Source organism: Haplochromis burtoni, unplaced genomic scaffold, assembly GCF_018398535.1.
Source record: "Haplochromis burtoni strain Fernald_Lab_line unplaced genomic scaffold, NCSU_Asbu1 Contig_1809, whole genome shotgun sequence".
Taxonomy (NCBI): domain Eukaryota; kingdom Metazoa; phylum Chordata; class Actinopteri; order Cichliformes; family Cichlidae; genus Haplochromis; species Haplochromis burtoni.
Window position 1 is genome coordinate 2122 of NW_024584170.1, and position 12717 is coordinate 14838.

At 40.8% G+C, this 12717-nt stretch overlaps 1 protein-coding gene across 1 annotated transcript; it reads left to right on the plus strand.

The window, feature by feature from the left end:
* Positions 1 to 491: 491 nt before the first annotated feature.
* LOC102314587 (galactocerebrosidase) lies at positions 492 to 11272 on the plus strand (the record flags this gene model as incomplete). Its single annotated transcript, XM_005952740.3, is given in 10 exon segments — positions 492 to 647; positions 854 to 978; positions 1372 to 1499; positions 1634 to 1723; positions 1809 to 1898; positions 1987 to 2131; positions 2238 to 2418; positions 2591 to 2754; positions 9515 to 9591; positions 10215 to 11272. Coding segments are annotated over 10 exon segments (1300 nt in total), but the record flags the coding sequence as incomplete, so codon positions are not given.
* Positions 11273 to 12717: the final 1445 nt, after the last annotated feature.

Here is a 12717-nt window from a genome sequence, read left to right on the forward strand (position 1 = left end):
TTTAGGATAATAAATGTGTATGTATAGACATAGATATGATTGTTTATATAATGGTAATTATATTTTATGTAAAAAGGATGGGGAGAGGAAGGAAGGGAAGGGGAAAAAAGAGGGGAGGGGAAGGGAAAAGGGAAAAAAAAAAACTATGTCAATGTAAATGAGATATATACTTTGTTGCCTGATTTGAATAAAGAAAGGGAAAAAACAAAAACCAGAGCTGACCATGCCTTTGACATTACCGCCCCTAGACTCTGGAATAATCTCCCAGTTGATATCCGTAAATTGGAATCAACTCAGTCGTTCAAATCATGCTTAAAACACACCTATTCAACTTGGGGATGGCAAGTGTCCTGCACTACACCATGCAATGTAATTTTAATTGTAACTGTACTACTTGTTCCTTGTTGTGCCCGCATTGCGGTACACTAGTCTTTCAAATGTGCTATAGAAATTAATTTTGACTTGACTTGACTTTTGTATGTGGTGATCAGGGCTCACTACCCGGGTACCACCACAATAACAGAGGCCCTGAAGACACAGAAGAAGCTGTGGTCGTCAGAGGACTACAGCACCTTTAACAATGAGGTGGGAGGAGGTTGTTGGGCTCGTATCCTCAACCAGAACTATGTCAATGGACAAATGACTGCGTAAGTTAAAAAACAAGCAGTACATGCCAGCAAAAATATTAAGCATTACACAGAATGTTTTTAAATTTATTGAATTTTAATCAGTTTGATGGTAAGTTTATTTTTAGTTAGAATAAAGTGTAAACTTGGTGAATACATGCTTTGGACAGACTGTTAAGCCTTAATGTTGAACAATGTGGTTAATATGACTGTGATCCTTCCTCCAGCACCATCTCCTGGAATCTGGTGGCCAGTTATTATGAGGATCTCCCATTCGGCAGGGACGGGCTCATGACAGCTGAGGAGCCCTGGAGTGGCAACTATGTGGTCGAGTCTCCAATTTGGATCACGGGTCTGCATACAGAGACAGATAGTTTGAAAATGTGTTTCAGATCAACATAACATTTCTCATAATAGCAAAGTTATTAGAGAGTGGTCAGTGGTCATAAAGGTCAGCAGTGTACTTTAAAATCCAGAAATCATGACACTAACCCTTAAGGTTCTGAGTAAATATAATTCATTATGTCACTGCATTTTTAGTGTTGACTGTATGTTGCATACTGATGGGTAGACTGCATGTAATTAGAAGACATCTCACTTGTGAGACAGATTTGATGGGTTGGCGAAAGTTTTGGCATGAAAGCAATCTGATTTTTTTTTTTTAGAAGTGAATTAGTTTGGTAGTTGTTAGGTCTGGCTGAGTGATTGTTTTGTAACCCTTTGTTTTCAAATGTTTTCCTTGCAGCCCACACCACACAGTTCACCCAGCCAGGATGGACCTACCTGCAGACTGTTGGACATCTGGCACAAGGTGGAAGCTATATTGCCTTGACTGATGGGAAGGGAAATCTCACTGTTGTCATAGAAACAATGGTAAACAATAGAAACACACACACACACACACACACACACACACACACACACACACACACACACACACACACACACACACACACACACACACACATGAATGCTCCTTTTAACAAAGCTTTTTGTTTCCTTTATAGACTCACAATCATTCAGTGTGCATAAGACCTCCACTACCTCCCTTTAATGTAACATCCCAAAATGCAACTTTCTGGCTAAAGGGGTCTATTGTAAGTTCATGTTATCTTCTTGAATCTTGCTTAGAGTTTCTGACTTGTACATCTCTCATGTTCAAGATTATTTATTTCTTCTTAGGCATCCATTAAAGAGCTCCAAGTGTGGCGGTCACAGTTTGACTTTAAGACGAACAAGCCCTCCTTTTTTGAGAAACTAAAACCCCTGAAGGTGCTGTTTACACTCTGAAGAAAGATGCACCTCAGTGATATGTGGGCACCAGTTTGTCAACTGTAACACTGTCTTTATATGACATTAGCTTGTAGATGGCTCGTTTACCCTGAATCTGGCTGAAGACGAGGTTTACACACTGACCACTGTTAGCACAGGAAGCAAAGGCAGCTATCCCGACCCACCTCCCTCAGCTCGCTTTCCTAAAGTGTACAAGGATGACTTTGATGTTCGTAAGTTAACCATGTGCATGAACCCAAAACTCACCGAATTTTTTACGTCCATTAAAATGACATAAAATGTGACCTTTATTTTAAAACTGCTTCTGTGTATTTATAGGAAGCCCACCTTTTTCAGAAGCTCCATACTTTGCTGATCAGACAGGAGTGTTTGAGTACTACATTAACCTGACTGATCCTGGACCTCACGTTTTCACCTTAAGACAGGTTCTAACAGAAAGGCCCATCACATGGGCAACGGATGCTGATCAGACCATTAGTGTCATCGGAGACTATTACTGGTGAGTAGTCCTGTGACTACTATGATTACCTTAGTTGGGTTAGTCACTACTATCACTAACCCAACTAAAGTAATTCATGGGGTGTCTGTGGCTCAGGAGGTAGGCAGACACACACAGACACACAAAAATTTTTTTTTTTTTCTCCACCCTGTTACATTGTTATTTTATACAGGCAGAGCCTGACAGTGACATGTGACGTCTTCATGGAGAAGATGAATGCTGGTGGTGTGTTCATAGCAGCCAGAGTGGATAAAGGGGGACAGTCAATCCGCAGTGCTAAAGGAGTCTTCTTCTGGGTGTTTGCTGATGGCACCTACAAAGTTACCAATGATCTTGGTCAGTACAATCTGTCTCTGCTCCAACCTTATATAAGAGTGATCAAAGATGTCCTACCATTAGTTAATGATTGAGTCTTAAAAAATGATCAATCTGTCTTTATTAATGGGCTGTGTACCACAGGGTTTTGATGTTCCACTAGTTAAACCATTACTTACAAAGCTATCACTTGATCCCGCTGTCTTAGCTAGTTCTAGGCCAGTCTTCAACCTTTTGAAAATTGGCCTAACATTAATATTAGATTTGTCAACTCTTTCTCAAATTTTTGAGGATTGATTTTATTAAAAATGATAATAATACATTTTATTTAAAAGGCGCCTTTCAGAACACTCAAGGACACTGTACACAGCAGAATAATAAAAGTAACATAAAAGCATGCAGTTTACATAATCATAAAAACATAAGACATAAAACAAATATAAAATTAGAATAGTTTCAGTCAAGTTTCACAACTTATCAAAGTACTGAAACAGCATTAGTTAAGGTTGCACATCATCTCAGTACAGCGTTCCATACTGTTGCCCATTAGTGATGGGATTTCCGGCTCTTTTTAGAGATCCGGCTCTTTCGGCTCGGCTCACTAAAAAGAACCGGCTCTTCAGGTTGTTTTGTTGCTTTAATTAATTTATTATCAACAATAATATAAAATTATGCACAAAAGGAATTACTAATGTAAAAAAGTGGTTTTATTTATATATGTTTATATATAAATATATGCGGTGGCCCCTAGAGACAAAGCACGTACAAACTCTAAAGCATATACAAACTCCAAAACACATTTCTAGCGTTAACTGAACTTCCAAAACAGAGCTACCTAGATCACTTAAATTACACAATTGAAAGCATATGTGTATTGTTTGTGTATTTATAGACAAGCACTCACATATATTCAAATATTTTTTTTAAAAAAAGTTCATTTACCTGTTTCAGCTAAACGGGCTGGCCTCGTTTCGCGCCGACAGAAATGCAGCTCTGTGCGGTAAGACTCGCGGTGGCGGCTTGTGTGTTTACATCAACGCGAAATAGTGCAAGAACTCTGTGCTAGTTTCTAGTTATTGCTCATCGCTGGTGGAGTTTGTGACTGTTAGATGCAGACCTTTTTATTTACCACGGGAATTCACCACTGTTTTCATTATTGGAGTGGCGCCGAACTTTCTCGGGCCATCAGAGAGGCGAAGCGCGCACACGCCCAGAGAATCCACAACCACTTCAAGGACAGTGGCGACACACGGCGCTGCTGAGCATCAATGGCTCCTTTGTGGAGATCGTCGACAGCACCAAATTCCTGGGCGTCCACCTGGACAAGGACCTCGGCTGGTCCCTCAACACCAGCTCCCTGCACAAGAAAGCCCAACAGCGTCTCTTCTTTCTGAGAAGACTGAGAAAGGCCCAGCTTCCACCACCGATCCTGACCACCTTCTATAGAGGAACTATCGAGAGCATCCTGAGCGGCTGCATCACTGTCTGGTTTGGGAACTGTGCCATATCGGACCGCAAGACCCTACAGCGGATAGTGGGAACAGCAGAGAAGATCATCGGGGTCTCTCTCCCCTCTATTGAGGACATCTACACCACACGATGCATTCGCAAAGCCACCAGCATTATGGCTGATCGGACACACCCCTCTCACACACTCTTCACACTCCTGCCATCTGGAAAAAGGTACCGAAGCATTCGGGCACACACATCCAGACTGTGCAACAGCTTTTTTCCACAAGCCATCCGTCTCCTCAGCAAAAAGGGACTGACTGATAAACACCACCAGCACACACACACACACACACACACACACACACACACACACACACACACACACACACACACACAAACATTATCACTCAGCTTAACTCAACTACCTCAAAACATTGAGACTGGACTGACTAATCAACACAAGCGCAAACACACTGACCTACACCACCAAACCATCGTACACACCAACCTGTAAATGCTCTTTTGCACAATATTATTACTGGACTTTTTGCACTAACTTCTGCACTTCCTAATTTTTGCTGCTACACTAAGGAATGTTTACTGTTCCTCCACTACCTCAACTCATCATCACAAAACCTTATTATTATGTTACGTTGTGTTTTTTTGTCACACTGTCACTTTGCTGCTCTTGTTTGCACATTTACACGTGCACTTTCTTGTCTGCTGTCTGTTAACAAGAAAAAAAAAGTCTTCCTTAGATAGTTAGTTAGTTTTTGTTAATTTATGTTGTAATTTATGTTAGGTCAGTCTGTCTTGTCTCTGCTAGCCAGCTAACTAGGCCTCTTAGTTAGCTAGTTTAGTGTTTTCTGTTAATTTATGTTGTTAATTTATGTTGCATGTAGCACCTTGGTCCTGGAGGAACGTTGTTTCGCTTCACTGTGTACTAACTGTATATGGTTGAAGTGACAATAAAGCCAACTTGACTTGACTTGACTTACTACCACACACCAAATCGGATTGTTGATAATTCCTGGCTTGTGTAGCCACTAGGTAACAAAAGCTCAACACTGCGCCCTAGCATCCTGGAGCACTTCTGTTGTCTTTTGTATGTGCTTCAGAGTTTGTACATGCTTCTGGGTTTTTACGTGTTTTGGAGTTTGTACATGATTCTGAGTTTGTACATGCTTCTGGGTTTTTATGTGTTTTGGAATTTTTACATATTTTGGAGTTTGTACGTGCTTTGTCTCTAAGGGCCACCATAAATATACTTTATTTATTCACTCCACATAAAATGTAATAAATAAATCATATAATACAAAAACCAACTATTTACATTTTAAACTTTTAACAATTTAAATTTTCAGCTTTTTCCTTTTAAACAATTTTAAAGTGAAACAACACAAAACACTGCAAACCACAACACAATTAAATATAAATTAAAATATAAAAACAAAAAGAGCTTGCATATTCTGTCATATGGGCCTGCATGAATAAGCTTTCTGAATCCGTTATCATCCGCAACTGAAAATAGTTGTGGATGATTACTATACCTTTCTAATGTGACGTTATTGTCCCTGGCTCTCTTTCTCTCCCGCTCTGTTCCTGTGCTATTGCAAGTGTAACTACCGCCCCTCCCCCCTCTTCCCAGCGCAAAGTACAAGCCTCGCATGCGGAGTGAAGCGGAAAAAAGGTGCGAGAGAGAGAGAGAGGGTGAGAGAAAGAAAAACAACCCCACGGCTCGCGATAAGGAGCCGGCTCGCGTCGTTCACTTCAAAGAGTCTACTCTAAGAGCCATTTCGTTCGCAAACGACACATCACTATTGCCCATAATATACTATTAGAGCAGTTAAAGCATGTCGTCCCTCTCTAAAACAGCAGGATGGGTGTTGGTGTCCCTGTTTTGTTGGTCAAAGCGGGCAAAAAACTGGTTTAGGGTGTCAGGTAAGGTGATGTCCGGGGAGTTTGTTTGTGTGCGACTGTCCTTGTAGCCAGTGAGTGTCTTGATCCCCTGCCACATGTTTCTGGAATTGTTTGTGTTAAAGTGTTCCTTGATGCACTGTTTGTATTTCCGCTTGGCTTCTTTTATGCGTTTAAGCAGAGATTGGCGTGCCTCTTTGTTGGTCTCCTGATCTGAAGGCACTGTCCCATGCTCTTAGTAGGGCTCGCACCTCACTGTTGAGCCATGGCTTCTGGTTCGGGAACACTTTAACAGTCTTTGTTGTTGTTACACTCTCGCTACAGAAGTTGATGAATGAGAGTACAGCAGATGTGTGGCCCCCCAAGTCTGATCCTTCTGCAAATGCACTCCAATTCATATTATCAAAACAGTTTTGTAGGGCCGTGGTGGCTTCCATGGTCTACTCTCGTACTGTTTTTACAGATGGTTTTTGTCTTTGAGTTAGAGGTTTAAAGGGAGGGATCAGGGACAGAGAGAGATGGTCTGAGAGTCCAAGAGGAGGCAGTGGGGTGGCTTTGTAAGCATCTGGGATGTTGGTGTAGACCTGGTCAAGTGTGTTGTTTTCGCTTGTTGGGAAGCTCAAGTTTTTAAAGAATCCAGACAGGACAGATTTCAGGTTTGCATGGTTAAAATCTCCTGCCATGGTCACAGCGCAGTCCGGGTGCGTTGTTAGCTGTTTATTAATGGAGCGCTGGAGTAGCTCCATGGCTGACTGCACTGCAGTGGTTTGAATTACATTCATCTAATACAGGGAGTGCAGAATTATTGCGCAAGTTGTATTTTGAGGAATAATTTTATTATTGAACAACAACCATGTTCTCAATGAACCCAAAAAACTCATTAATATCAAAGCTGAATGTTTTTGGAAGTAGTTTTTAGTTTGTTTTTAGTTTTAGCTATTTTAGGGGGATATCTGTGTGTGCAGGTGACTATTACTGTGCATAATTATTAGGCAACTTAACAAAAAACAAATATATACCCATTTCAATTATTTATTTTTACCAGTGAAACCAATATAACATCTCCACATTCACAAATATACATTTCTGACATTCAAAAACAAAACAAAAACAAATCAGCGACCAATATAGCCACCTTTCTTTGCAAGGACACTCAAAAGCCTGCCATCCATGGATTCTGTCAGTGTTTTGATCTGTTCACCATCAACATTGCGTGCAGCAGCAACCACAGCCTCCCAGACACTGTTCAGAGAGGTGTACTGTTTTCCCTCCTTGTAAATCTCACATTTGATGATGGACCACAGGTTCTCAATGGGGTTCAGATCAGGTGAACAAGGAGGCCATGTCATTAGTTTTTCTTCTTTTATACCCTTTCTTGCCAGCCACGCTGTGGAGTACTTGGACGCGTGTGATGGAGCATTGTCCTGCATGAAAATCATGTTTTTCTTGAAGGATGCAGACTTCTTCCTGTACCACTGCTTGAAGAAGGTGTCTTCCAGAAACTGGCAGTAGGACTGGGAGTTGAGCTTGACTCCATCCTCAACCCGAAAAGGCCCCACAAGCTCATCTTTGATGATACCAGCCCAAACCAGTACTCCACCTCCACCTTGCTGGCGTCTGAGTCGGACTGGAGCTCTCTGCCCTTTACCAATCCAGCCACGGGCCCATCCATCTGGCCCATCAAGACTCACTCTCATTTCATCAGTCCATAAAACCTTAGAAAAATCCAGTCTTGAGATATTTCTTGGCCCAGTCTTGACGTTTCAGCTTGTGTGTCTTGTTCAGTGGTGGTCGTCTTTCAGCCTTTCTTACCTTGGCCATGTCTCTGAGTATTGCACACCTTGTGCTTTTGGGCACTCCAGTGATGTTGCAGCTCTGAAATATGGCCAAACTGGTGGCAAGTGGCATCTTGGCAGCTGCACGCTTGACTTTTCTCAGTTCATGGGCAGTTATTTTGCGCCTTGGTTTTTCCACACGCTTCTTGCGACCCTGTTGACTATTTTGAATGAAACGCTTGATTGTTCGATGATCACGCTTCAGAAGCTTTGCAATTTTGAGACTGCTGCATCCCTCTGCAAGATATCTCACTATTTTTGACTTTTCTGAGCCTGTCAAGTCCTTCTTTTGACCCATTTTGCCAAAGGAAAGGACGTTGCCTAATAATTATGCACACCTGATATAGGGTGTTGATGTCATTAGACCACACCCCTTCTCATTACAGAGATGCACATCACCTAATATGCTTAATTGGTAGTAGGCTTTCGAGCCTATACAGCTTGGAGTAAGACAACATGCATGAAGAGGATGATGTGGACAAAATACTCATTTGCCTAATAATTCTGCACTCCCTGTAGACTCCAATTTTTCTTGTTAAGGAGTCGTCTTCTTCATACAGTAAGATTAATTATGGAGTTCCACAGGGCTCTATGCCTAGGCTAATTGTATGTACATTATGCTTGCTTTCTTTAGGAAGTGTCATTAGAAGGCATATCACACATTTTCAGTACTGTAGAGTAGGGCTGCACGATTTTGCATAAAATGAGAATCACGATTTTTTGGCTTAGAATTGAGATCACGATTCTCTCACGATTTTCTTTTCCAGTATAAATATTTATTGCACTTATTAACTGCACATCAACTTCGTAACAGTTGAGACTGAACATAAAAACAATAAATAAACATAAAAACAACAAATGTCTCACATTTTGTCGTTGCCGCAAAATGTTGTACTGCTTGAAATTCCGTCTCCACCGTTGCTCGACACTGCGTGTATAGAGCAGGTAGTGCAACAATAGAAAAATAGTTGCGGGACGGCACTGTGTAGCGTTTGTCTAGGGTGTTGATCATTTTCCTAAATCCCTCGTTTTGCACAGTGTTGATGGGAGCCATATCTTTGGTCAGGTGATAAGTGATAGCCTCCGTAATTTCTTTGTGCCTGCGGGAGTTCGACGGGTATAGGGAAGCGCTGTATAAGGTTCCCGTTATTGATGTTTTGTTATGGCAGATGGACCCAGGAAGCAGAACGCACGGAGGCAGAGTTGCGGTGAAGACAGTTTATTTACAGTGAGGGGGAGGTATTTACAAGGACAAAATATATACAACAGTGTATGAATGGGGACGCGGAGCCAGGACGTGCAGGTGACGAAAACACACACAGGTAGTGCACTCGATCTAAAAAAGGAGAGGGACGAGAATTAGGAGGGTCTTGCCCGATAACCAAGATAACCACTGCTGTTAAGATTTGGCACTGTATAAATAAAATAGAATTGAATTGGTTCATCACACTTAACTCCAAACTGAAAACCAAAATCATCACTTATAGTCTTTTATTTCGTAGACAGTTTCTCCATAATTTCCATAGTTGGACAGTTTGTTGTTTCTGTGCCTCTCATCACTGTTCTTTTGTCAACAGTTGGCGAGACTGTACTTGCAGAGGGACAGTCTGGTACTGAGGTACATAGCTGGTACACCTTGTCACTCACTGTAAAAGTAAGTAGACACTTTTTACTATTTCTAATGTTTCTTTATACTCTCACTTCTTCCACTGTTATGATGATTAAAGGAGTTTGTAATCCAATAAACCATGTTAGGACTTGGAGATTAGATCAACTCAGATTAGCTACTGTCATTATCAATAGTATTTTGAGTCAGCATCTAAATCACATGAGAGATTTAAGATGATGTATTAGCAAGTCAGAGCAAAAAATCTGCCCTTTTCCTACTTGGATTTTATGTGGAGGTTTTTTTTTTAGGTGATTTGTAGATCTGTAGGTGTGTTAATACAGTACGTAAAAATCAAGAAATAACAGACGTCACACTTGAGGTTGTACTGAAAAAAGGCAAGGTAAACAGTTTGTGATCATATATGAAGACAAAATAAAAGTGAAGGATTATAACCTTGACGACACAGTTAACTGGGGCAGTAATCAGTCCTGCTTTCTGGTAGCTGTGCAGGAACAGTCCTTTCTGGTGTAGGTTATTGTGTTGACACACTGTAACTGAACATTTCAGCAATATGCCTGTCTTATCACAGCCACATTAATTTACGAATTAACCTATCTGTCTTTTTGCACGGATTTGAAAATGTAAAGATGTTTTTCTCTTTACTGTAGGGACAGTATGCATCAGGGTCACTGAATGGATACCCTCTGTGGAAGAATGCTGTGATACTGACCCCAAAGGCTGGCTGGGCTGCCATAGGAACACGCTCATTTGAACTGGCCCAGTTTGATAACTTTGCTTTGGTGGCTGAGTGATGAATTAACTTTAAATCATGATTTACACTATGCTGAATGTCCTGATTCATTTATGGACTTGATTAGTACTTTACAGCCGATAGCTTCAAGCATAATAATGATGTTGTGTGTAAAATTTTGGGCGATGTATTAACAGAAATGGGTTATAGTATTTAATTACCATGTAATTATGAATCACTGTGTTTTTTGTTGGAATGATCCTGTCATATCAAACCTCAGTCCTGAACAGAAATTAATGTCTTTCTACAGCTCACAGCCAACAAAACACTGGTTTAAGACCTTTCTTTGAAGAGATGCCAAGACTTCAAGATAAGGCTGGAATTGTTTTGGGGCATAACTTGTAGTGAATCGTGTGTTTGTAGCACATCAGAATCCATCACACTTGTACAGGATGTGCCTTATAGCCTGGTGTTAGAATCAAATGACCATATTAGTATTTGGTGTTAGCCGTGTAGTTGGCTTGTCACTACCATAGGAGCATCCCTCAGTTCCCTCAATGGGCTCCACCCCTCATTTGTTGCATCTGTTTTCAAAACAGCTAAGTTTCAACACACCACGCTTCTCGGAAATAATACTTAATGTCTTGGTGGTTGCCTCCATCTCCATCTTTTTATATACAGTGTATGTGGAGGAAAAAAATATATCATATGGCACTGAATCCTGGAACTTTGTTTGGTGTGAAATGTGTGTGTTTAGTTAGTTTGTTTGTTTGCTTGTTTTAATCAATTTTAAATCATGCTTTTTATTTGTTTTTGTTTCTAATGTCTCTGTAAAGCACTTTGAATCACCTTGTTGTTGAATTGTGCTATACAAATAAATTTGTCTTGCCTTGCCTTGCCATGTGATTGTAAATGATTTTATAGTTTGACTTTATATTGTCTTAACTGCTTTGAATAAATCAAATAGAAAGCCAACCACAAGTGTAGTGTAATCCGTGACTCCCCATTAATCATGTCTGCTCCCTACTCCCATATAGCTAACTGCACAGTCACCAGGATAACCTAAGATGGCAACACAAGCACTACATTTTAATTTACATTCATTAAAATCAGCTAAATTTAGGGTCCAATCCTGATTTATTTCCTGTGCTTTGAATACCCTAGTTGTCAAAAGTGGAATAACGCTGGGATTTGGTTTAGTCAGTAGAATCTCCAGGTTAGGATTAGATATACAAATTCTGTGGAGAAGGACAGGGAAAACTACTGGTCTAGGTGTTTGTCTTACTCATTTTTCCAGTCCTAGATTGTCCAAACTAATGTAAACTTCTGAGTAGGGATGGGTACCGGTGTCCGGTGCCCACGAAAACACGAAGAGGAGAGTCCTGGCCCCTAGCCCTGCCAGTGTAGCAGAAATGATGACGGATGATGGTGGCAGCAGCCGTTCTTCTCTGCGTGAGTAGCTAATTTACGTTGAGTAGGCTAACCACGTTATTACATTAATGCATGTAAGGTGAACTAGCAAACATCATCATAGCTACATGCGGCTGTCCTTCTTGTTTGATGGCAGATACTCCCTTCACCCTGGCCAAAAAGGCTAAAATGACCAAAGAAAAAGTGGAAAACAGTTAAACATGAGAGGTTTTTGGACAAAGTTTGTGTTTTTTCCATTGTTTAAGCACTGCTTCCAGCCAAGAGTGATACCATATATGCCCCATAGCTGCAGAAAAGGCTAACATTGTTATCTTTTTACAAAAAACAGCTGAACATGAGAGGTTTTTGGACCAATTTTGTGTTCTCCATTCTTTAAGCACCGGTTTGAGCACCGTTTGAGCACCGGCACCGTTTCAAAAGTACCGATTTGGCACCGGTATCGGATAAAACCTAAACGATACCCATCCCTACTTCTGAGTACCATGGCCAAAGGATATGGAAATCTTGATTTCAGAAACTCTTATAACACTGTTGCATCCCATGAATATGAGAATTTAAGCAGGCTTACCAAAGGTGATCACCTGTTTTGTTTTTGTGTTGTTTTTGTGTTTGTTTTTTTAAACACTCACTCTACTCCATGCTGTTCATGACATCTGTGTTCTTTCTTTGCACCATGATTGGGGTTGTTGAAAAGTCCAATCATCAAGCTCTTCTCACAGTTCCATTGTTCCATGCTGGTCCGGTGTCAGGCTTCCAAGCTCCAAAGTAGAGCTTTCAAGTTACTCTGAAGCTATTTTCATTGAAGAACCTTACACACACAGAACAAGATGGAAAAAAAAGTAGCAACAGGTGCCTCTGTTTTCTTGCAGTTTGCATAAGGCTTCATGACACAACAATAAACAAGGCAGCGTTCCCCACTAAAACGTATAATAATATTAAGAAAGCTCAGAAGCTGTTAAAAATCGTGGGATTAAAGTCAAGGATTTAGG